Consider the following 24,604-nt stretch of genomic DNA (forward strand, 5'->3'; position numbering starts at 1 on the left):
GGCTTAAACTGTCTTTATATACCAATACATAATTAAAATGTAAGTACTTTGAAAAAGAGAGTATAAAAATTGAGTGACTATAGTGCATTTAATCTTCAAAAAACTCATTAATTCTGAGTGACTCTAGTGTATTTAATCTTCAAAAAACACAGCTCATTAATTCCATTCGGGACGAAACAAGTGATTGGCTTGCGTGACTGTCACTCTCCGTCGCCATGACTACCGCCGCTATTATTGGCTCTGCCCACGTGCGCGCGGTCGCGAATGGAATTAATGAGATGTGTTTATTGAAAATTAAATACACTAGAGTCACTCAGTTTTTTATACTCTCTATTTCAGAGTACTTGCATTTTAATTATGTATTGGTATATAAAGACAGTTTAAACAAATTTGAATAAAAGTTTTTTTAGACAATTCTGACCTACCCTACCTTTAATGCACCGTCAACTGCTAATTTGAAAGCAAACACTGTGCAACACATCCTTGCATCACAACCAATTTCAGTCTGCTAATAAAGCTAGATCATTTAATGCAATAACATTGTAAAACTACAACAACAAAAAAAGTTAGCATTACTTCGTATGGCTACCTTCACGTTTCTAAGCAAGTTTTAACTTTAACATACCTCTGAACATTGGATGGGTAGCCTCCTGTGGGTGACAAATCTTATTGTGCCGAAGAGATGACTGCTGCGCGGGCATTTCACTCACGCTTAATGCGTCAGCGTCAACGTCACATGCTGAACTACTAAATTCATGATTGGTCAATGGCAAATTAAAATATTAAAGAGAACGATAAAATAACATTATTAACCGGTTAACAGTCATTTTAAATAAACGTTTCCGTTTAGAACGATTAAAATTGATTTTGTTTTCGGTTTCATTTTTGTTCCTGCTGTTAAAATTTTGTTCGTTTCCGGTTTTCGTTTTCGTTCCTTGAACCGGTTCAGAGCCCTGGTTAAAAGGTTAACAAAAAGTGTACTGTTTATTAAAATGCTAAATATGATATTGCATTGTGGGTGTAAGTAACGAATATGCTTGGACTTGGTGCTGGAAACCCAATGCACAGGACAATAGAGACACCAGAATAAAAATATTAATGATTCTGAAGCTGTAAACAGAGTGCACTAACTACCGGCCAATCCGACTTCTATGTCACACGATGAATATATTCGAGCGCATCCTGGACTCCCGTCTACGCTCTATCATCAGTATCACGCCAAACCAATGCGGTTTTGTCAAGGGCTCTGGAACCACAGATGCCATCTATGCGGCCCGCCTGCTAATGGAGAGGCACAGGGAGAAGAACATGGCCTTCCTCGATTTGGAGAAAGCTTTCGACAGAGTTCCCCACAACCTTATATGGCGAACACTTCGAAGTCCCAGAAGAGTATGTGCGCTGGACTCCTCTACAAAGGTACCACAAGCAGCGTCCGGTGCCCTGTTGGAACCTCGCTACCATTTGACATCCGGGTTGGCGTACATCAGGGATCAGCCCTATCACCGCTGTTTTTCGTTCTCTGCATGGACACTAGGGCTGGGCGATATATCGCATGACATTGTTAGGCGCATCTCATCAGTAAAGCCGGTTCCTTGATTAGTAGTAAATCGCCATCACCTGCTTTCAGATGTAGCGGCATTTACTACACAGAGCCGTAGTTAACTGACAAGCTGAGCCATATCGCATAATTATCGCGGACGTATCGCCTGCGATAATTAATGCGATATGGCTCAGCTTGTCAGTTAACTACGGCTCTGTGTAGTACAGGAGTCCTCAACTCTGGAGCGCGAGATCCACTTTCCTGTAGAGTTTATCTCCAACCCTAATCAAACACACCTGAACAAGCTAATCAAGGTATTCATGATTACTACAACGTTACAGGTACACAACAAAATCCCCAGTGTTAAATCAACATTGCTCAAGTACATATTGTCCCATTCTACAGAGTGTTAAAAGTGTTAAAGTTAATGAGATAATTAAGTGATTAATTAAGAGATCATTGAGCTTTAGTGATGAACACCTGATGTTAACAAGCAGAATCAATGAAGGAAAGAGGAACACAAGAACTACAACTGACTTCAGCCACAGCCTTAGATGTCTACAAACTCCACAAACAGCATTACCAGCTTCACTTATTACTAACCAGATTGATTTGATTTCTGCCATGCTTCTATAGAAGTTATTTTTGAGAATTAACAGAGGTTTAAATGTTGATATTTTATTGGTAAAAATATAATGCCACCATTATAGAGATCAGTGTTTGCTTTAGTTGGGCTTTTGACCCGTCACTCTCTAAGATCGATTTTATTCTGCAACAACATATATAATGTTTTGAAAGCAGTAAAATCAGACTATGATAGCATATCATTGGAACCTGAACTTATTGAATGTAAAATCATTAATCAGTATTTTGTCATTAATTCATTTGAGGGGTTTGCCTTGTCTACCCTGTGAAACTACATCCATTATTTATCGTGTGGAGTTTTTAAAACTGTTAAGTGCCTACAATATTCTGCAGTTTTTACCAAACTCGCATACAGCAAAAATCAGCATACAAATCTCAACAATGGTGACAATAAACAAAAAGTTTCATGCTGCAATGCATGCTGGGTATCATAATTTGAAAAAAATCCCAGCATGCACTGCAGTATGGATAATTATTGTCACCACTGTTGAGGATTGTATGGTAAGTGTTGATGTCTAAGTGTATATTTTCAGAAGATTTTTAGCACTGAAAATTGTTTATTATTATACACTTTTTTTACATATTTACTATACGTGAACCTCAGTCAATAACCAAAATAAAATAATTTTGTGACAAATGACCTTTAACATATATCTCTTTATGGGTTTCATTTAAACGTCTTGCACGCATAAAAGCTTATTTGTATTACGAACTTTATATTCAGCAAAGCTCAAGTGTTTATCATGAAACACTATTGCAAATGCTTAAAGAAGTTTGCTTTTGGAAATTCAATGGGTCACGAGACCAACTAAAGCAAACATTGACTACCATAATGGTAGCACACTTTTTTGATCACTTAAATACCAACTCTCAACAATCAGTTCCTTGTGACAAAAATAAAGTCAATCTGGTTAGTAATAAGTGAAGCTGGTAATGCTGTTTGTGGAGTTGTTTATTCCTCCTCTGCTGAGATCTTCACAGATTTAAAGTTTTCTTCATTTGATTTCAACTAAGGCTGTGGTTGAAGTCAGTTGTAGTTCTTGTGTTTCTCTTTTCTTCAGTGATTCTGCTTGGTAACATCAGATGTTCATCACTAATGCTCAAACATCACTTAATTAATCATATAATTATTTCATTAACTTTAACACTCTATAGTTTGGGACAATATGTACTCTGAGCAATGTTGATTTAACACTGGGGATTTTGTTGTGTACCTGTAACGTTGTAGTAATCATGAAGAGCTTGATTAGCTTGTTCAGGTGTGTTTGATTAGGGTTGGAGCTAAACTCTGCAGGAAAGTGGATCTCGCGCTCCAGAGTTGAGGACTCCTGGTGTAGTAAATGACGCTACATCTGAAAGCAGGTGATGGCGATTTACTACTAATCAAGGAACCAGCTTTACTGATGAGATGCGCCTAACAATCTCATGCGATATATCGCCCAGCCCTAATGGACACAGTAACAGCCGCCATCCAAATGAACCACCCATGGACGCTGCTGTACGCTGACGATGTCTTCCTCGCCAACGAGACCCGCCAGGAACTCAACGTCCAAGTGCAGCAGTGGAACGACCACCTTGGCGAAAGCGGCCTCAAGCTCAACCTGGATAAAACGGAATACATGGAAGGTGGCGCCCAAACCGACGGCACAATCAATGGGAAGGACTTGAAGAAAGTGGAGCAGTTCAAGTACCTTGGCTCCACCCTCTCGGCTAATGGTGACAGCCTTCCAGACACCATAACAAGAGTCAACGCTGCCTGGATGAAGTGGCGCCAGGTCACTGGTGTCCTCGGTGATCGACCCATGCCCACTCACCTCAAGGCAAAGGTTTACAAGACAGTAGTCCGCCCAGTTGCCCTCTATGGAGCAGAATGCTGGCCCTCAACCACCAAACACGAACAGGCCCTCCACACGATGGAGATGCGTATGCTCAGATGGACTTTGGGACTGACCCGACTGGACCACGTTGCGAATGAGGATGTCAGGAAGATCATGGGAGTAGCACCAATCACGGAGAAGATGCGAGAAGCCCGCCTCCGATGCTATGGCCATGTGATCCGAAGTGACGAAGAGTCAGTGGCGAGAAGAGCACTGCGGCTCAGCCCTGAGGGGAAAAGGCCACGTGGAAGACCGAAAAAGAGGTGGATGGACCGAATCAAGGAAGACATGAGATACATCGATGCCGCCCCCGAGGATGCCTTGGACCGGAGAAAATGGAGACAAGCGGACCCCGCACCTGCGCGGGACATACGCTAGGAAGAGGGAAGCTGTAAACAGAATTATTTAAGACGAATATGCTTGAACTCTTGTCACTGACTAGATATATTTAAAATAATGTAATGTTTTTACTGGTAACAAGACATTTGGCATTATCAGGACCCACAAATATTCCCCATTCAACATAAACTTCTGAAAACTTTTTTTTTTTTATCACACAGTAATTTTACAACTATTCGCAATATATATTGTCAGTATCCATGATACATCTTGTGGCATTTTTGTATTGTGATATATTGTGACATGATATATTGTTACACCCCTATGAATGAATGAAGAATAAACACCAACCTCTTTGTTCTTCAGGATCTTCAGTGGGTTTCATTCTGCAGGGTTCTGGATCACTCGTGTTCTCACTGTCCTCTTTAATAAACTCAGTCTTTACACATTTCAGCTCTTCCGGATGCATTGCTGCTCGTTTTCACTTGTAGTTGATGGGAATATTATTGGTAAATTGCAGTGGGAGGAGCTTCACTGATGATGTGATTGTTGTGGGAGGAGCTGATCTGCCAAAATCAAAAATATATCAGTTACTGAGTTTGTTTGTTTTTTGCTCATGGACAACATAATATAATAATGTAAATACTTCCAAATATAAATGGTAAGAAAAACAGTTGAAAGCATAAACAGAAATAAATGTATATATAGTAACCAAGAAATACCCTCAGTCGGTTGACACCAATTAATTGAACTTAAGAGTGTGAATTTACAGGAGATCTGAAGACATCAGCATAATAAATGAGGTGAAAACAGGAACTATTGTCATGAAATAAAGAGTGTTTTCAGCAGATCTGTTAATATTGATGAGCCTCAGACTATCAACACTCATTCAACAAGCCATTCAGGATCATCAGCAGATCATCTCACTTTATTCTGAGGGTTTGCTGATAGAAAGACATTATTTGAGTCAGGATGTGTGATAAATGCCTATTAAACTGCTCTATTGAAAGATAATACTGTTATTTCTCACAATAAAACATGGATAAACTCATTCATAAATAACAGAACATAATGATTTAATAGCCTAATGAATCTAATAGCCTAATGAAAATAATTAATCTAAATTCGACTTTATAACAACTATTAATTGCAATAAAGTAATCTGATCGTACAGATTTGTATTTACAGAAACAACGATCATAAAACTCTTGAAAATAAAGAGTTGTACCAGCAATATTTAACGGTTCCTGTGTCAAACTTCATTAATATTTATCTATATTCACATTTATATAGATTTGAAATGTCCCACGTTCGGGACAAAATATAAAGTGTTTAGAGTCAATCTCAAGTAAATTAAATCTGCAAAAGATAAATATAGACAAAGAAATAAAGGTAAACATGAAAATAGCAACAATAAAACTTGAGATCGATTCCCATCAATCCTCCTCACAGATCTGAAACTTTTTACTGGACATTCAGGAACAGTTTTCACTCCAAACATCGAGACAATCACACAAACGAACACAAAATCTCTCAGGTCTGAATAAACTCAACATATTCTCCTCATGCTCGCTGCTGCTGCACTACATGTTTATTTCAGTGAGAAGACGCCAGAAAAGACGCACAAATATCGCTGTGATCGATGAAAACAATGCAGAGATGAGCCTGTTGCTTAATCAAACTGTATAAAGTGTGTTTGATGGTTGTATAAATATGAGAAATACCGTGAACTGCTCTCCTCACCTCAGAAGACTCGACGCTGAAATTCAATGACGGAAGAGACGGCGCGAGTGAGCGGTGACGTCATCGGCCTCCAACGCACGCGCGTACGGGACACCCCCGCAGCCAATCAGGGACACGCAGATTCACATATTTACTAGTAGCCTTCGATTATTATTATTTTAGAACTGAAGTGACTCCAGTTACTAAAGGTGAAGGAACACATCCAAGTGAAGCCCAAAATGGGCAGAATGAGGATCATAGAAAGAAAATAATGCAAAATTACAGAAATCGTCACTAGTATTATTGTTTCCATCACCCATTTGTAAAATGGCTACAACAGCAACGCAGGCCTGGACGCGTTAAGCCCAATTTATACTAATATGTCGAGTGCACGTCGTAGGCTATACGTGGCCGAAGCCGTCGTGAGCATTTATACTTCTGCGTTATGTCTGTGTTGCTCTGCAGTTACACCGCCGAAACGCTAGTTAGTGGGTTTCAATGTCCCACTGTGTTTAGATTTTTTGTGGCTGTTTTGAGTTTAGGCAACTACAAGCAATGGCGACTGAAACAGAGCGGATCATGTTGGAGTTGGAGCTTAGCTACAAACTGTCGTTCCATAGGGTCCGAGGTATAGCTTTGTGGAAAGCATTGCAGCCGCGAGTTTCTTCCCTGCCCTTCAGTCGCCCGAGGGGAAAATATTGCTGCTGATTTTTGTGGAGTCCTCCAAACTGTGTTGGCAGCGTAGACAGAAAGCACGTAAACAGAAAAGCACACCAGGAGCGACTACTTCAACTACAAGGGCGCACACTCCATTGAAAATATTTTTAAAAACTTTTGTTCTCTTGCAAAACTTAGCATTCTCTCGCAAAGATATTTGCTTTCTCTCATAAAGCCTGTTGTGAGTTCGGACAAAGATTAACGCATAATTTTTGCTACGGTTCTGCCTGCTGTCCACACACACACACACACACACTACTCCGGAGTTTTAGAGACTGACCCCTTCAGTCAAAACCGAAGCAAGACACACGCAACTTTAACGCAAGTGACACAACCCATTGCAACGCGTTATGCCAACGACACCTCAGACTGACAGAAACGTAAAAATAAACGTGAATTTAGGCTACTTTAGTTTTGTACAAATTGTCACGTTAATTATAATCAAATGCATTTTGCTTTATTGACCACAATATTATCATTGATATTTGTTTGAGAAGGGCACTTTTGATTAATTTTGAAATAGGGCAGGGGCTCGAGCACCCAAAGCCAGTATGTTTATACTTCTCATCCAACCACAATCAAATTCACTCTCTCCGGATGGCACGATTTTTCTGGATAGTTAAAAAAAAATTTTTTATAACGATGACAAGCCAGAATGAAAACAAGCCGAAATGAAATAGGTGTAACGAGGCTCTTTTTAAAATGTAAGGAGTAGAAAGTACAGATAATTGCGTGAAAATGTAAGGAGTAGAAGTAAAAGGTCGGATGAAAAATAATTACTCCAGTGAAGTATAAATAAATACCCAAAATTTCTACTTAAGTAAGGTAACGAAGAATTTGTACTTCGTTACTTGACACCTTTGCCCCTATCGTATAACAGTGAAAATATGGAAAGCCGGAAAAATTCATCTATGGCGGGGAAGGAGTTAATTTCCCTCTGGCAGTGGATTAGACGGCTCTGTACATTAACAATGGAGTATTATTTTGAATTATTAAGTAAGGCACGATTTTGACGTAAGTGAAGGACACCTGAACTGGATAAGTTCAATAGAGCTGGTGTGAGACACTCAGGCGAAACTGAAGAAAAAAAGATGGCAATACCGCAGATCGCAGTGATGTTAGGTGTAAAGTGCTGTTTATTGACAGTGCTCAAGAGGTGAAACAGTCCAGACCAAAGCTATACAAAAGGAACAAAGAAAATGAAAATGGCAAACAAAACTACACAAAAAGAACAAAGAAAAGTTATAAATATCTATATACACACAAACTTCGTCAAGGGTAGGAATTACTCACGGCACTACAGTTGTAGTCCAAGCCTCGCCCCTTTAGTTTAAACCATTACAAACATTGGTGAGGTACGTATATAGTTAAGTACCGTATCCATTTTTCCAATATCCCATATAGTCATCTTCATTTATATAGCGCTTTTAACAATGTAGATTGTTTCAAAGCAGCTTTACAGAGATAAACGTATAATTTAAGGTAACAGAGATGGTTTCGGCTTTATTATAGCGGTTCTTGAACAATGTTATTTTCCAGTTTTGATTGAAACTGACATATATACACACACAAAATAATCAAACGTATACGCCTAGCTGACGGTTTAATACGCATGCGCTGTTGTAGGTTTCGATTACATCATGAAAGTTTAAACACGCACTTGTGCAATTACCTATTGCATTATCCCCAAATTTAATTATTTTATAAAATCTGTATGACATATTCTATAATAACCGCTATAAAGCCGAAACAATCTCTGTTACCTTAAATTATACGTGTTTAAGGTATTCCTGTTTATTTAATCATAGCTGTGTCTTCAGAATTGTCTGAAACACTCAAAACAAAATCGTTTTAACTGTAGGCTATACACTCAAGAAAATTAATAGCAAAAAAAAAAAAAAAAAAAAAAACAACAAGAACCAGCAATGTTATATGGTAAAGGAGAAGCTATGGCAATAATCAAAAAAGAAATGCTGAAGAAATTGCAGGATAGGTGGGACATGGATAATAGTGGAAGGAAATATTATAGTGTACAGAAATCTATCAATACACAGGGTGTGATCAGAAGGAACAGAAGGGAAGAGATAGTTTTACAGGGTTAAATAAAACATTGGCTATGTTAGGTAAAAGTCAACCAGATGATTAATTGGAGTGCAAAATTACAAAAAAATGCAGAGCATATTACATTGTAATATAAATATAGGCTAGAGAGGAGCTATGATTAAATTAAAACAAAAGATAAGTAAGGCAGGAAGAAAATGGAACCTTGTGGAATATCTAAAGAGTAAAGGCGTATATTATAAGATCTAGGCATATAAATATATGTAATATTAAAATCGTTTTTAAATAAGTAAAGTAGATCACTGAATCATTACCCATGCTCCGGTACAGTAGGTGGCGGTATGCACCTGATAAGTCGTGGATGCAATCCGCCATTAAACTAAAAGAAGAAGAACAGACGCTGACAAACACTGAAGTTGAACACATAACAAACAAAACGAAAATCTAAAGAAACAAAAGACAACTTAGATGTGTGTGTTGTTATGCGCAACGTGCATTTCTGTTGGGGATGGAAATGGAGTGGATATGTTTGCGTGTGTGAAAACCAGCGTGCTAATGGTGTGTGTGTGTGCACCCACATCGCCCCGGCAGGGAACTAGGTAAGATGAGGTGTGTGTGTGTGTGTGTAAAAAGTGCTGCGCTAACCAACAGGCACAGTTCACTCTGTAATCAATAACTCATGAGCTAAACGTTGTTAAAACACATATTTCCTAATTTTACTGAAAAGTAAAGAGCACTGCACTGGACAAAATACATTGATCTACAGGCGTTATTTAAAACATAAGACATGACCATCATGCTTAGCTCAGTCGTAGTCATAGCGTAAATAGCAACGGAAAGGCAATAATAACTCAAATTAACACTTAAATGGATGTACAATTATAAGCAATATAAACGTTTATCATTTAAACAGCAGCAGAGTAATATACACACAATCAGATACCACTAAAGTGGGTGTATTTAATTTTATGAATTAATTACCATTTTGACCTGTTTCACTAATCTTAATAGAAAACTCAGATATTGATACAGACATTTAAAAAGCTTACCTGTTTGGAGCAGAGCTGTCAAAGTTGATTCTGAAATGACAGCTCATTGGTTAGAATTAATCGTGTGATGATCTAGTGCACAACTATTTGCATTTTTTTAATAATAAAAAAAAAATTCTAAACACATTATACATTAGAAATGTATTGCTAAAATACATTACAAAGACTGTGAAGTACTGAATTGTGGGGTTCGCCACTCAATCACAAGTTACTATCAGCACTATTAGTTACTACACTACAGTTTGCTATCTAGCTATGCCTTCGTCACGGAAATGCATACTACCTGGATGCGATCACTTGCAAAACAGATCGGTGTCCTTATTTAAATTTCCGAAAAACGACCACATCAAGAAGAGGTGGATTAATTTTGTGAAGAGCCACTTTGATGGAGAGCTGAGGATCACCACCAACACCCGCCTCTGTAGTGCTCATTTTACACAGGATAGTTTTATAAACTTTCGTCGGAGACAACTGGGATTCACTGATAATCCGCTGTTACTGGTGAATGGGGCCGAACCGACTATCTCCCGCCTCGGTCTTCATCCTCCCGTCCCGCCGACAACTGGAGCCATCATCGGCAGTGCGTGCCCACCAATGAGTGTAAGTTGCCTTGTGTGCTTATGTTATAATTATAGTTTGTAGTATATTTTCTACTAAATTCTGCAACCCTCTAACGTGAGTTTTTTTGGTTTGTTTATGCATCAATATGATTCCTTAGACAAGTAATTTCAACTATTATCTGTTCACAAAGCAGGACCTTCCAACCACAAGAGAGACCGAGTGCCAGCGTGACAACATGCAGAAAGTCACCCGAGAAGTTGGATGTCAGACAGATCACTTTGTGGGGGAAACGACTGTGGCCACAAAACTGTCCAAAAGAACACTAGCCGACAGAAATAATACAGGTACGTTGAGAGGTCAAGTGCCTAGTTTGTCTTTTTGAAATTTGCACGTGTTTTGTCTTGCTAGTTATCACATTCAATAGATTTTAAACCGTTACATCTCTAAAAGAGGGTGGGCACTGCCGCGCACACACACACACACACACACACACACACACACACACACACACACACACACACACACACACAGAGGTGCGTTTCAGAGAGCGTGCAAACTCCGAATTGAATACTTTTTTCTTTTTACATTTAATTATTAAAAATGTTTACCTGAAATGAATAGTTAAACCTTACTTTATATGTAACTTCGATAGACTATATAGTATTTAATTACGCTTGTAAATCATATATATATATTTTTTACTGATTACTTGCCTTTAATAATGTTTTAACTTTATTAGCTAGGCTTGTAGTTTTTGCTGTTGTATCAGAGTAAAGTGGGCCTTAAGTATGAAATAATAAAACATTTCTTGCTGATCCGAAAAATTATGATTTGTGACTCAAAAAACGTAATATGATCCGAGCTGTGAGTTTTGTGATCCGTTGAACCACTATCTCACACCAATGAGCACAGACAGTAAGGCTAATCGTTAAATGTTTACGCTTATAATTATATAATATATAATTATATATAATATATAATAATTATGTGCTTGTTTCTCTGGCACATAAGGTCTTTACATAAAGAACTCTTATTACTATCCGTATTTATATATATATATATTCCAGATTCTCAAGCTACGGTAGCCACGAAGAGTGTCGCTATGGGCAACACCACATCCAAGCTTCTTCCGCTCTGCTCTTCAACCACACTTAAGCGGAAAGCAGCGTCTCCTGATAGACCACCAAAGCCTTCTCGCTTGGAGTTTCCCTCTTTTCAGGAATCTGTAAACAGTTTCAACATGGCAGATCCCGATGACTCCACCTACCTCCCCAGCATGTCTGAATTGGTTGACACCACCAGTGAACAGTAAGTTAACTTTATTTGTTATAAATCAGGGTTCCCGCAGGGTCTTAAAAAGTCTAAAATTCTGAACTTTAGAAATTCTGAACGTCTTAAAAACAGACAGATTTTCATCCGAGGTCTTAAATTTCATTTAGTCAGGTCTAAAAAAGGTTTTACCCTCGGCCATTTCCAAAAGCGCTAGCTGCAGAAAGTTATTACAAAGTCACAAAACAGTGTATCGAGTCGTAGCCTACAAAGCGGAGCTCTACAGGGGTTTCCAACACGGCTAAGGGGCCGTTCACATATCACATCTTTTGCGCACTCAAGTTAATTCAAATGTAGGCGCGCGGCAAGCGCTCATTTTTTCCAGCCTGACACGGCTCGATCAAGCCCCAAAGTGACAGTGGAAACGCTTTTGGCCCGACAGTGAAAGCGCGGCTATTGAAAGCTCAGTCAACATGAAGGATGGGGGTGCACCCAAACACTACGGGAGTTTTTCTCTTCTCCGTAAATAAATCTTGTAGCAGAGCTACAGCAAGCGTTTATCAGTGGTGGAAATCCATTAGCTACTAAAACTTCTTTGTCGTTGTGGAGAGCGCAGTGCGTGGCTGCATAGCAACAACAGACGCCACGGGAAAATCGGACCGAATTTTACTATTAATAATAAAAGATAAGCTAATGTGCATTGTAAATGTCAATAATTTATATTTGTTGACTCATTCTTTTTATAAAAAATTATTTAAAGGCTGAAATATGTGAGGTTAATTTTTTTATAAAAACTTTTTTGTCAAAACTTTATTTGAACTTGTACATGTTAGTAGATTACATGTTGCAAGACACTCTTTTAAAATCTGGCCATCATTTTTAATGTTATTATTTTGGTGTTTATGTAAACAAAAAGTACTTATTGATGGTATTTTTTATTTGCTGGTTTTCGACATAAAACTTGTTGAATTGATTTCAATGTGTAGTATTAGTACGTTTTGAAAGTTTGTTTTAGCCTATTTTAATTTTGGGCCTAAGGTTTTGGGCATTTGACACGTTGTTGGGTGTGGAAGGTTACTAATGTGATTGCTTTATCTGTAAATTAAATTAATGCTTTTTCAATGACTGAATACACTGAATTCATTGAAATAAAATGATTTTTTTTCAGAATTTCTTTGATTTTAATATTTTTTGGTAATGCGTCGTGTAGGTCTTAAATTTCAATCTTTATGGTCTTAAAATATCTTAAAAAGGTGTTAAATTTGACTTACTGTAACCTGCAAGAACCCTTTAGATCTTTGTTAATCGAACATAATAGGAACAATCTCTTCCTCAACATAATTTTAATTGATGCTGATGTGATTGTCGTGTTATTTTACTATGAAGGTGAGAAATTATAAATAATACATTTTGTAACAAGTCTTTTTTTTTTGTGGTTTCCTTTGTCAATAGAGCACCAACCAAGCCACCACAGGACATGGTGAAATACTTGATATATGAGGAGTGCCTGCTTGAGCTTTTTAAAATCTGCCCCACTTGCTCAAGAGTCTGCAAGGTGATCACATTTGTAAAAGGAACATTCCTTTCTGTGACCCAGAAGTGCCTCCACCAGAGTTGTTCATACACCAGAGAGTGGAAGAGTCAACCACTTTTGGGCAGCTCTCCAGCAGGGAATCTGCACCTATCAGCCGCTGTCTACTACACTGGCTCTTCTTTCATCCAGACTAACAAGGTTTGTAAAAATAATGACGTTTACCGTATTTTCAGGACTATAAGTCGCATCAGTCAAAAAATGCATCAAAAAACGTTTATAAGTCCTACTGGACTATAAGTCGCACTTATTTCAAAATTTATTTCACAAAATCCAGGACCAAGAACAGACAATTAATCTGGAAAGGCAAGTTATTCAGCTACACAATAGCACACAGAACAACAGGCTGAATAGTGTCCGGTGTGTTAGCGTAACACATTAACATATTCAGCTAAACAATAGCATAAAGAACATATACCTGGGAGGCTGAATAGGCTAAATTAACATTAGCCAGCGAGTCCAACAAGTTACCGGTAAGCAAGTTCACCGAGCTCCCGATCTCATTCCACACAACACTGAATCTATTGAGTTCTTCCTCGGTGTCGCTTCTGAACAACTCCGCTAGCTAGAGCGCCCTCTCGCGGCTGTAGACGGTAATGTTTTCTCTTGGTTCATCTCAGTCAGTATGAATTAATTTTGATATGTAAGTCGCACCTGACTGTAAGTCGCAGGACCGACCAGCAAAACTATGAAAAAAAAGTGTGACTTATTGTCCGGAAAATACGGTATTTGAAAAAAGTTTATAAGGCCAGTGCATGTAGTACATGCTAGGGCTGTCACTTTACGTTCGAAAATCGATTGCACAATCGATCGGACCAACCAACACAAGTTTTCGAAAACGAAACTAGGGAATCGATTTTAATGGCCTTCTCTCGGAGCGCGTCACACAGCAACTGCAAGCTCTGACAAACACACATAGCAGCAAATTATACTTCTGCATAATGTGTCTCTTTTTACAACAAAAATGTGAATTCTTCTGAATTCAGACAGTCTCATGCATACAGATACAGATTCGAGCTAGGGGCTACAATCGCCTACATAGGCGAAATTTGTTTGACATTTCTAATCGTAAACACAGCATGTTGAAGCCTGAAGTATGATGTTATGTAGGGCTGGGGTAAACGATTATTAATAAAACGATTAGTCGGGCGATTATTTTATCGATTAGTCGACTAATCTAACGACTAATTGGACGATTAATATAACAATTATTGTTCTGTTGCTCGATTAATAAAAACCCTGGCCTGGACATTGCTTGGCTCCGTTAATTGACATTGGCGAACTAGCGTACTGAATCATGATACTATAAGCTGGCTAATGTTAGTCTAACATTATGTATTTGACTCGTAAACGACCACAGCATGAGTTAACGCTAACTAACGTTAAGTCGTGACTCGTGAGTTAGCTAACATTAGACGGATAACGTTAAAAGCTACTGCAATCTGCTTGCTACCGTTAGCTAGATCTAGCAGCTGTGCACTTTGGTGGTGCTGGGCTAATCAAGGCATCTTAGCTCTGTGCAGTTTGTTCATGCTAGGTTAGTAGCTACCGTTCAAAATCTGTTGGAACTATTTTTCTATTTTATTTAATTATTTAAAAAAAAAAACATTCAATTCAATTACTTTTATTATTTATGACAGTAATCATAAGTAAATAATACATATAAGCATTGAAGGCTACAGTCTGTAAAACGCAAATATTGAGAAATATTGCTTAAAAGTAAGCAACCTTCTATGCACACATTATTATTATTATCATTAGTAGTAGCAGTATTTTTAATACATGGAGATGTAGCTAAATCTATTGTACAGTAGACTAATATCATTATTTCTGTAAATTTTTTCAAAGTTAAACCGATCTTTTATTTTGATGGGTTGCCGTGAAGAATTCCATTCTGTAATGTTTCGGTCTCCCACGTGTGTGTGGAGAGTTGTACCTCCGGGAACGGTGCAAAAAATAAAGAAGTGTCGACGCAAAAATATGACGTCAACGCGCCGCTACAGCACTAATGTTATGGCAGTCCACTCTGCTTATTGTTTTTCAAGAATGTTGCACTCCTGTTTGTCATTCTGCACCAAACTTCACGCCAAAAAATCATCAGAAATATTGCTGACTTGTGCGCGTCTCAAGTGCCTTCTTACATTCGTCCTAATGCTTGTTAGTTGTCTGTGGATTTGCCTATATTTGGCGTTGAAAAGGGAAACGTCTTTAGACATGGAAAATCGATTTTACAATGGATTCAATGAACATTTATGTCTCAAAAAAAAAATCACAAAAGTGTATTAGTACATGCTATTTCTGATTTTACTTCACAGGTGCTCAATGCAATGCATGTAAGAACGTTCAGCAGAATGACACATCGAAATCATGTGCACAACTACATTCTGCCTGCCTTGCTGCATAAATGGCGATCACACCAGACCGACCTGCTTGAGGGACTAAAACAGAGCGAAACTGTATCTCTTGGTGGTGATATGAGAGTTGACCGTCCAGGCCATTGCACAAAGTATGGCTCATACTCCATGATGGATCTCAGCACAAACAAAATAGTTGATATCCAGCTCGTACAGGTAAATAGATGATAAAAACCAAGTAGGCAGTATTTTGCCAGGGAAAGTCTTGGGACATTTTGAGAAATTAATTAAATTTCAGACTTTAGAAGTCTGTATTTAAATAAATGTTATGTCTGTTTATGATCCACAGAGCAATGAAGTGGAAAGCAGTGTTCGTATGGAAAAGGAAGGGCTTATCCGCAGTCTGGAATTTCTCGAAAAATCTGGTGTCAAAGTAGCTTCCCTGGTGACAGACCGACACACCCAGGTTCAAAAGTTTGTCCAGGAACAGAAACCAGACATTGACCACTTTTATGATGTATGGCATTTATGTAAAGGTAGGATAATTTTTTTAATGTAGTTTGATTATTTGTAGCACAGCTAATCCTGTGCAACCTTAACACCCACTGTAGAACAAATGCATTACATCTTTTTAAACGGTTCTCAGCACTCACCAAGAAGATGGATGCCATGTCCAAGGAGAAAGACTGCAACAAGGTCAAAATGTGGCAGAAGAGCATCAAAAATCACCTCTACTGGTCAGCATCCGGTTCAGGAAATGGAGAGGAAACAGTGGCAAAATGGACATCTCTTCTCAACCACGTCCAGAATGTGCATGTCCATGAAAATCCACTCTTCCCCAAGTGCCTCCACCCTCCTTACACTACCAAAAACAAGTGGCTGAAGCCCGGTACGCCACTATTCATTAGCTATTATGCTGATCCTATACTCTCTGCTGCTATGCACTCATCATCTTTCATGTATTGGTTATTCTCTGTCCTCCTCTAGCAACAAAGGCCATCTACAAGCTGGAGAAATTGCTAATGAACAAGCGTGTTCTTGGTGATGTGAAAAAGCTGAGCCCTCTCTGCCAAACATCTGCCTGGGAGAGGTTTCACGGTGTGATTCTGCGGTTCGCACCAAAAAATGTGGCCGCCTCATACTTGGTGATGCTTTGCAGGTAAATTGTATAGTAATCATTTTGTCAATATTGTATAGTAACAGCACTTTATTTTTTATATTTTATAACCGTATTTTCTGGACTGTGTCGCTCCGGAGTATAAGTCGCATCAGTCAAAAAATGCGTCATGAAGAGGAAAAAAACGTATATAAGTCTATATAAAGGACTACAAGTCATTTATTTAGAAATTTATTTCACAAAATCCAAGACCAAGAACAGACATTTAATCTGGAAAGGCAAGTTATTCAGCTACACAATAGCACACAGAACAACAGGCTGAATAGTGTCCGGTATGTTAATGTAACACATTAACAGTTATTCAGCTGCACAATAGCATAAAGAACATATACCTGGGAGGCTGAATAGTGTCCGGTATGTTAATGTACACATTAACAGTTATTCAGAAGCACAATAGCATAAAGAACATATACCTGGGAGGCTGAATAGGCTAAATTAACATTAGCCAGCGAGTCCAACAAGTTACCGGTCAGCAAGTTCACCGAGCTCCCGATCTCATTCCACACAACACTGAATCCATTGAGTTCTTCCTCGGTGTCGCTTCTGAACAACTCTGCTAACTAGAGCGCCCTCTCGCGGCTGTAGACGGTAAAGTTTTCTCTTGGTTCATCTCAGTCAGTATGAATTAATTTTGATATATAAGTCGCACCTGACTATAAGTCGCAGGACCAGCAAAACTATGAAAAAAAGTGTGACTTATTGTCCGGAAAATACTGTGTGTGTAGATATATATAATATCTGCTGTTAGTCATGGGTCATGTATGACATTAAAAAGAAAAAAAGGGCATTAAATTTAATTGGAAGATACCTGCAGAAACCCTGTTAGAGCAGCCGCACAGGTAGAGAGAGAGGGGCAGTCTGGCCATGGCATCATTATGTTGGAGTAATCCCATACAAATCCTCATTTCAGACTTTACCTGGCTGCATTGCATTTCAATGAAACTTCTGGCCGTACCCAAGCGAGGGCTAAATTTCCCAAGGCTAAAAGAGTGAAGACCAAATGCTCTACTGGTAAGTTAATTCTCAATTGTCTTTTGGTATCTCAATACTAACATATACATGATTCTGCATTTATGCATTTACCCCGCTGGTAAGAATTTAGCACCACCTGAGTGACAAGTAGCAGCACATTTGCCAGTGTGACGAGCACTAAAAACACAATTTCTATTGCAGTTACTTTGTTAACAGTGTGTCAACAGTTGAGACCATATGAATGATTCAAACTATATGCTATGTGCTCTCGCCTGTGTTTTAGGATATGTGACTGAGCTTACGGACATCCTCTTCAACAAGGTCATCCAGGACCCTACACCCTTTGTGGCTGATATGAAAGCAGTGGCTGTTCCTGGATTCCTGTGTTTTCAGTATGAGCAACCTGGGAAATCTGACTCAATTGCTAGCCATGTGTCCAGGTTTGGCTGTCCAGGTTGTGAGAGAACAGCTCCAATACACGGTGACCCAACACCCATCTAAGTCCACAATCCCTTTCTTAATCAATCAGCTGTTTTCTCCCAACATGTAAGTCACCATCTCCACCGTAATATTCTTGCCCTTATTCAGTTTTGTTATTTGGGCAATATTTACTGTACGTTAGGTCTGTCACAATAATTACATTATCGACTTGTTGCACAATATATATGGACATGATAGTCCAGATTTGACAGTAAGTTGCGACGCATTACTCAAAAACTGGTTGACAGCTGTCCAAAATGTCTATGAAATGTATTAAGTGTATTGAATAATTGTGTACATAGCACATTACCAAGCAAGTACAATATATAAAGATATTTTACATTTAAATGGGAGGTTTAAAGCCTGTGTGTACTCTCCATCCTCATCCGGGGGGGGGGGGGGGGGGGGGGGAATTTCTCCCACATTTCTGTGTGTGTGAGAAAAAAAACTTGCATCACAATAAGTTGTGATTGTCAAAACATTTGGTAACTTATTTTTATTAAGTTTACTGACAACATGTTACAATGTTTAGCTGCATGGTTACAATTGCTGGCAGGTTACTGTATGTATTATTGCTTGACATCTTGATTCAATATCGATTCATTTTGATAATTATTACTAGTTACAGTAGATACATGTTAACAAATAAATCACTAATGCTGAAAACAAAGAGAGCCCTATTTTTTTATTAAAGGTTAAAAATAACAACTTAAATAAAATATAATGCGTTCTTTATTATAATAACAACTTTATAATATTTTAATGATATAAGTAAAAATATATGTAGCCTAATATAGTGGACATATTTAACAAAACTCGCTAGCTAATTTTTCCAGCCTATAAATGGTCATTAAATTGCTTTCCTGATGTAAATGTAACTTATGTGACATTGTTCTAGCCGACCTGTTTTGCAGTCCATTTACATTTAACATTTACCTGTTTTATTGACTTCTTACCGCGGTTGAAAAACACTGATTGATCCGAGGCATACATTTCGGTAAGTTCGGGTTTATTTACTACTATCTCTCAGCTGAGCTCAGATTCTCATCACCAGTCGTCGCGGTTTTCCCATAGACAGTATGGGTTTTCCCCGCCGTCTTTCTTTTATCTCTTCTTCTGTTACTAAGTTCGGGGTGCAGCGCATAGGGTTCAGTGACGCTCATCAGCGCCATCTATGGTCGGGGAGTTTTTTCTTTTTCTTTTTTGCGTGAGAAATGTGATGTGTGGCGTGAGTGCGTGTGAAAACAGGCAAAACCGTGTGTCACACGGCGAAAGCGTGAGAGTTGGCAGCTCTGACTATACTAATGTTCAAAGAAGGTTCAAATGTCCGACTCAATGCAGCTACAAGGTCTCTACACGATCCCAGTTGAGAAATACGGGTCTTATCTAGCTAAACGATGTAATAAAAAATAAAAATAAAACATTTATATACTTTTTAACCACAAATCCTCGTCGTGTACCATCGCTGAGATGTGCCACGCATTGCGTCATCATGTTGGAAAGGTCACGCGTCACGTCATCTAAGTTATTTACTTATTTTTTTTATTTATCTATCTAAGTTAGTTATTTACGATCGTTTCGCTAGATAAGACACGTATTTCTCGACTGGGATCGTGTCGAGACTTTGAAGCTGCATTGAGATGAACCTTCTTTGAACATTGGTATAGTTGGTTGCTATTGAAGTCCATTCTGTGTAGAAAAATCCTGAAATGTTTTCCTTAAAAACCTTAATTTCTTTTCGACTGAAGAAAGAAAGACATGGATATCTTGGATGACAGCGGGGTGAGTAAATTAACTAATCCTTTAAGGACAAGCATGTTGTCCATTAGGCTACTATCACTTTACCGGCACACATCTAATATACATGCATATGACAGACGCACCATATTTCCTCTCAAATGTTTGCTTCCACTTTAGACATAACCAACTCTGTTTATGTAAACCTTGTGTGTATTTGACAGAATTAGCGCAACAAGACTCGAAAGATAACTTAGTCCAGTGTCCAGGCGCTGTTTAAAAGGCTATTAGTTCCTGCTCTTCGGGGGTTTGCGTTCAGAACCTAGCAAACACATTTACGTTGTGGCAACGTCTGTGGCATGTTGCATTTCTGCTATGGCAACGTCGCTGTCTACGTCCTCGCAACATTGTAACAATGTAGAATTGTGAGACGCAACAGGGCTGTAGCAACGTTGTTGCGCGACATTCAGCAACTGAGAGATGACGTTCTGACAATTTTTTTAAATGCTAGATATAAATATCCCCCATTTAGCATGTTATGTTTTGTGGTTAATTTTTAATTGGTCATATGTTAGATAATGATATACTTTTTAATGATATAAAAATTAAATCCTTATTATTATTTATGGGCCTAACCGTAAATTCATTATAATCAACACCTGCAAGCCTTAGGGTTGTGACGATAGTATCGTGTATCGACGATAGTCAGTGATATTGCCGATGGCAGATGCCTTTGACGATATCAATACGATAATGGGCTCATTTTCTTATTAATGTATTAAATTATTTGTATTATTATTATTATAATAAAAATAGTATTGTTATTAAATTAATATTAGGAACTACAATTAATTTGCCTTGCCTAAATTTAACGACATCACCTCATAGCCTAATAACACTTGCGACATCACCATCACGCGCGTATGATGACTCCTCTAAGGTTTTTTTTTTTTAAACAGACACACAAAAAACTACATCCACATTAAAATTGAATTGCAAGGTGATCCATTCACAAATTGTCACAAGTGCTTGTTTTAACGGACGCATCATTCTTATACAGATCCAAGATGAAAACGACATTGTTGTTCGTCAGTAGGCCTATTGTTTCCATAGCACATTATGGTTACACATTTGTTAGTTAACAAAACATTTAATGACATTAATAACACTAAAAACAATACAATTACAAAATATTAATAATAATAATAATATCACTAAAATAGCCGGCGGCCTAATAACATGTCTTTAGATCACGAGCACAGCACAACTCTTTAAACACTTGTTTAACAATAAATATTCTTCTAATTTTTTCACTGTCATTAATGTAGGTCCACAAGAGAAATATTAAGGCAGTAAATTAAGATAGTTGCTATACCGTTATATCCATCGTCGTCTCTGAGAGGAGAATGTGGCGTTGACAGATGCCCAGCGAATGAGCGCGTTTACAAGCACATACTTAACCTGATTATGCTGAATAAACTGACAATCCATGTGGTCATATAAACGCATTAACTGTTTTCCTTTATCGGAGCAGGGTTAGTACAGTCATGAAAAACCTGGAAAAGTCATGGCATTTTAAAATGGCAATTTCCAGGCCTGGAAAAGTTTTGGAAAATTAATAAACTCAGAAAGTTTTGGAAAAGTCATGGAAATTTGTTTTTTAAAATATACGTGTACTTTTAAATTTGTTTAATTGATAATATTGTTTTTCAAATTGCAATAATTTTTTCGTTCGGGCGATCACAGTCACATCACGTGACATGTTCTCTGCGTGGGGATACGGCAACTCAGTTGCAGCTGAGCAAAAATAAACAATGCCGGGAAAATGTCGGTTTAATAATGTTTGGCTTCAATCTGAAAAATATACTGCATGGCTTGATAAAGACCAGGACCCGGGACGAGCAAAATGTAGACTCTGCCATAAAACGTTCGACATTTCGAACATGGGAGAAGCAGCGCTATCTAGCCATGCTAAAGGTGCAAAGCACCAGTCTGCCGCTGCCACTGCGCAACAGCCAGCTTCCAACTCGATCGCTGGCTTTTTCACCCAGGTGACTAACATCGTGACACCCTCTGCCAGCTGCTGTGCTTCCCTCTCATCCACCACCACAAAGCAAGGGACCATTTTGAGTGTTGTGACCAGAAATGAAACCCTCACTGCAGAGGTACTGTGGGCGCTAAAAGTGGCTAATTCTCACTACTCGTACAAGTCTTGTGAAGACATAAGCCAGCTTTTTCCGGTCATGTTCCCCGACAGTCAGATAGCTGCAAGATTTGCATGCGGTGAACGCAAGTCCTCGTATATGTGTAATTTTGGACTGGCTCCTTATTTTAAGAAACTGACTTTGGCTTGTGTATCAAAGCAACGAGTATATGTCATGTTATTTGATGAAAGCCTGAATCACTATTTACAAAACTCTCCATACTTGAATATAACGTTTTTGGCACGTCTCCCTCTTCTGACGTCACAGCTCAGCTGTTTTAAAAATATGATCTTGACAGAAATGGCTATAAAGCTTATTGTAGGACAGTTACAGTAATAATTTTAATGATAATTACATTTTCACTCAGACATCTAAACCTTATTTAATATATCTAAAAAAAAAAATTTAACCTGACATACACATTAAACTATAAAATGGCCGCAAAAGTTTCTTTTTTTCTTCTTTTTTTTAACAAATGCTCAGTAAATGGAGGTTTCATATTGATTGTCAACATCAGGTCAAACTAAATTTAAATATTTTAGCTATTTTATTTTACATTTATTTTATATATCATTCACAATTTGCCAGCATTTTGTATATAACAAATAATAATAATTCCAAAAGTACAAATTTACAATATACTCCACTTTACTGCAAAAAAATGTATGTTCTTTCTCAAAGCAAAATTTATTTGAGCTTGTGTTTCCGGTGTCTCAGATTCACATGCGTATTAAGTCAATGGAAGGAAAAGTTTAGTCTGACCAGCACTTAATAATTCAAATGTTTTTAATAACATAAATTAAATACAAATCTAAAAGTTGGTGTCAAAATATGGCAGTATTGTGCCTTTTAAAATCATGTTAGATAGTTGTCATTGATCAAACATATTTAATAGTTCTTGCTACAGAAACATGGGATTTGTGTCTGGCTTACAAGTGTTCACACTGTGACAAGAGTGAATATTCAGTCAGTCGTCACATCTGGAAACACATGAGAAGATCAACACACTGTAACGCCTAACAGTTATATGTACTAAATAAAATATTACCGAAAGTTATGTGGACACAATGACTGTCTATAATGTTTTAGAAATAATAATTGAAAGATCAGTGTACCTAATTCATGGAAAGTTTCAGGGACATATAATTAATTTATATAAAGGCATAAAAACTATTACCTCCATATCTTTGAATTATTTTGATGAAATCAAAAATTTCATTCAGAAATCATTTTGAAATTAAAGAAAATTAAAGTTTTTCTTTCATTTCAGAGCTGATGGAAGTGAAAAAGGAGAGTGAAGAACTGAGTGAAGTGGAGGAGGAACATCATGTCAAACCTGGAGAAAAACCTTTGAGTCGCTCAAAGACTAAAAAGACATTTTTAAAGAAAAGAAGAGCCAAGAAATCTTTCACCTGCACTCAGTGTGGAAACAGATTCACACGCAAACATAATCTTAAGATTCACATGATGATCCACACAGGAGAGAAGCCGTTCACATGTGATCAATGTGGAAAAACATTTTGTAGTGCATCATTACTGAAGACACACCTGAGAGTTCATACAGGAGAGAAGCCACATGTATGCAGTCAATGTGGGAAGAGTTTCAATCAATCATCACACCTTAATGTTCATATGAGGATTCACACAGGAGAGAAGCCGTTCAAATGCCATCAATGTGGGAATAGTTTCAGTCAATTAGCACACCTTAATGTTCACATGATGAGCCACACCAGAAAGAAGCTGTTCACATGTGATCAATGTGGAAAAACATTTAGTAGTCCACCTATACTGAAGAAACACCTGACAGTTCATACGAAGGAGAAGCCACATTCATGTTCTGTGTGTGGAAAGAGTTTTTCACTGCTGGGATATTTACGAAGACATCAGAAAACTCATACTGGTGTGAGAGAGTACATGTGCTTTGAGTGTGAGAAGACTTTTACTACAGCGAACTGTTTAAAACTGCACCAGAGAATTCACACTGGAGAAAAACCTTACAAGTGTTCACAATGTGACAAGAGATTCAGTCAGTTGGAACATTTGAAAAGACATGAGAGGATCCACACTGGAGAAAAACCTTACAAGTGTTCACAATGTGACAAGAGATTCAGTGATTTATCATATCTGAAAAAACATGAGAGGATCCACACTGGAGAAAAACCTTACAAGTGTTCACAATGTGACAAGAGATTCAGTGATTTATCATATCTGAAAAAACATGAGAGGATCCACACTGGAGAAAAACCTTACAAGTGTTCACAATGTGACAAGAGATTCAGTCTGTCATCATCTCTGAAAAGACATTTGAG

General features: G+C 38.0%; 3 protein-coding genes across 12 annotated transcripts in view; 2 read left to right on the plus strand and 1 right to left on the minus strand.

Moving 5' to 3' along the window:
• Positions 1 to 24,604, plus strand: part of LOC307001012 (uncharacterized protein) — a 573,545-nt gene that overhangs the window by 266,670 nt on the left and 282,271 nt on the right. The gene's annotated exons all lie outside the window — the stretch shown is intronic.
• LOC307000598 (uncharacterized protein) overlaps positions 1 to 24,604 on the minus strand; it is a 496,331-nt gene that overhangs the window by 8,282 nt on the left and 463,445 nt on the right. For 2 of the 8 annotated variants that reach the window (XM_079616284.1, XM_079616287.1), the window contains exons 1-2: positions 6,145 to 6,248; positions 4,753 to 4,967 (exon numbers count right to left, since the gene is read on the minus strand). The exons of 2 other annotated variants lie outside the window; for them this stretch is intronic. In XM_079616284.1, the coding sequence (XP_079472410.1) occupies positions 4,753 to 4,870 (118 nt within the window). In that variant the 5' untranslated portion in view covers positions 4,871 to 4,967; positions 6,145 to 6,248. Of the gene's footprint in view, positions 1 to 4,752; positions 4,968 to 6,125; positions 6,249 to 24,604 lie in introns of those variants that run through there. 4 more of the 8 variants (XM_079616285.1, XM_079616288.1, XM_079616290.1 and 1 more) reach the window with 3 other exon arrangements.
• Positions 9,259 to 23,705, plus strand: LOC307000313 (uncharacterized protein). Of its 3 annotated transcripts, XM_079615796.1 has the most exons (11): positions 10,057 to 10,550; positions 10,702 to 10,855; positions 11,579 to 11,819; positions 13,233 to 13,512; positions 15,687 to 15,941; positions 16,075 to 16,261; positions 16,372 to 16,614; positions 16,713 to 16,884; positions 17,813 to 17,913; positions 18,158 to 18,420; positions 23,566 to 23,705. In XM_079615796.1, exons 1-10 carry the CDS (start codon positions 10,206 to 10,208, stop codon positions 18,373 to 18,375), a joined length of 2,196 nt encoding a protein of 731 aa, XP_079471922.1. In that variant the 5' UTR covers positions 10,057 to 10,205; the 3' UTR covers positions 18,376 to 18,420; positions 23,566 to 23,705. The 3 variants fall into 3 exon arrangements, with proteins under 3 accessions (XP_079471921.1, XP_079471923.1, XP_079471922.1); XM_079615795.1 differs by lacking the exon at positions 23,566 to 23,705 and having other exon boundaries at positions 9,259 to 10,550; positions 18,158 to 19,016; XM_079615797.1 differs by lacking the exon at positions 23,566 to 23,705 and having other exon boundaries at positions 9,259 to 10,550; positions 10,705 to 10,855; positions 18,158 to 19,016.

The sequence above is a fragment of the Phoxinus phoxinus genome (genome assembly GCF_949152265.1).
Source record: "Phoxinus phoxinus genome assembly, chromosome: 1".
Taxonomy (NCBI): domain Eukaryota; kingdom Metazoa; phylum Chordata; class Actinopteri; order Cypriniformes; family Leuciscidae; genus Phoxinus; species Phoxinus phoxinus.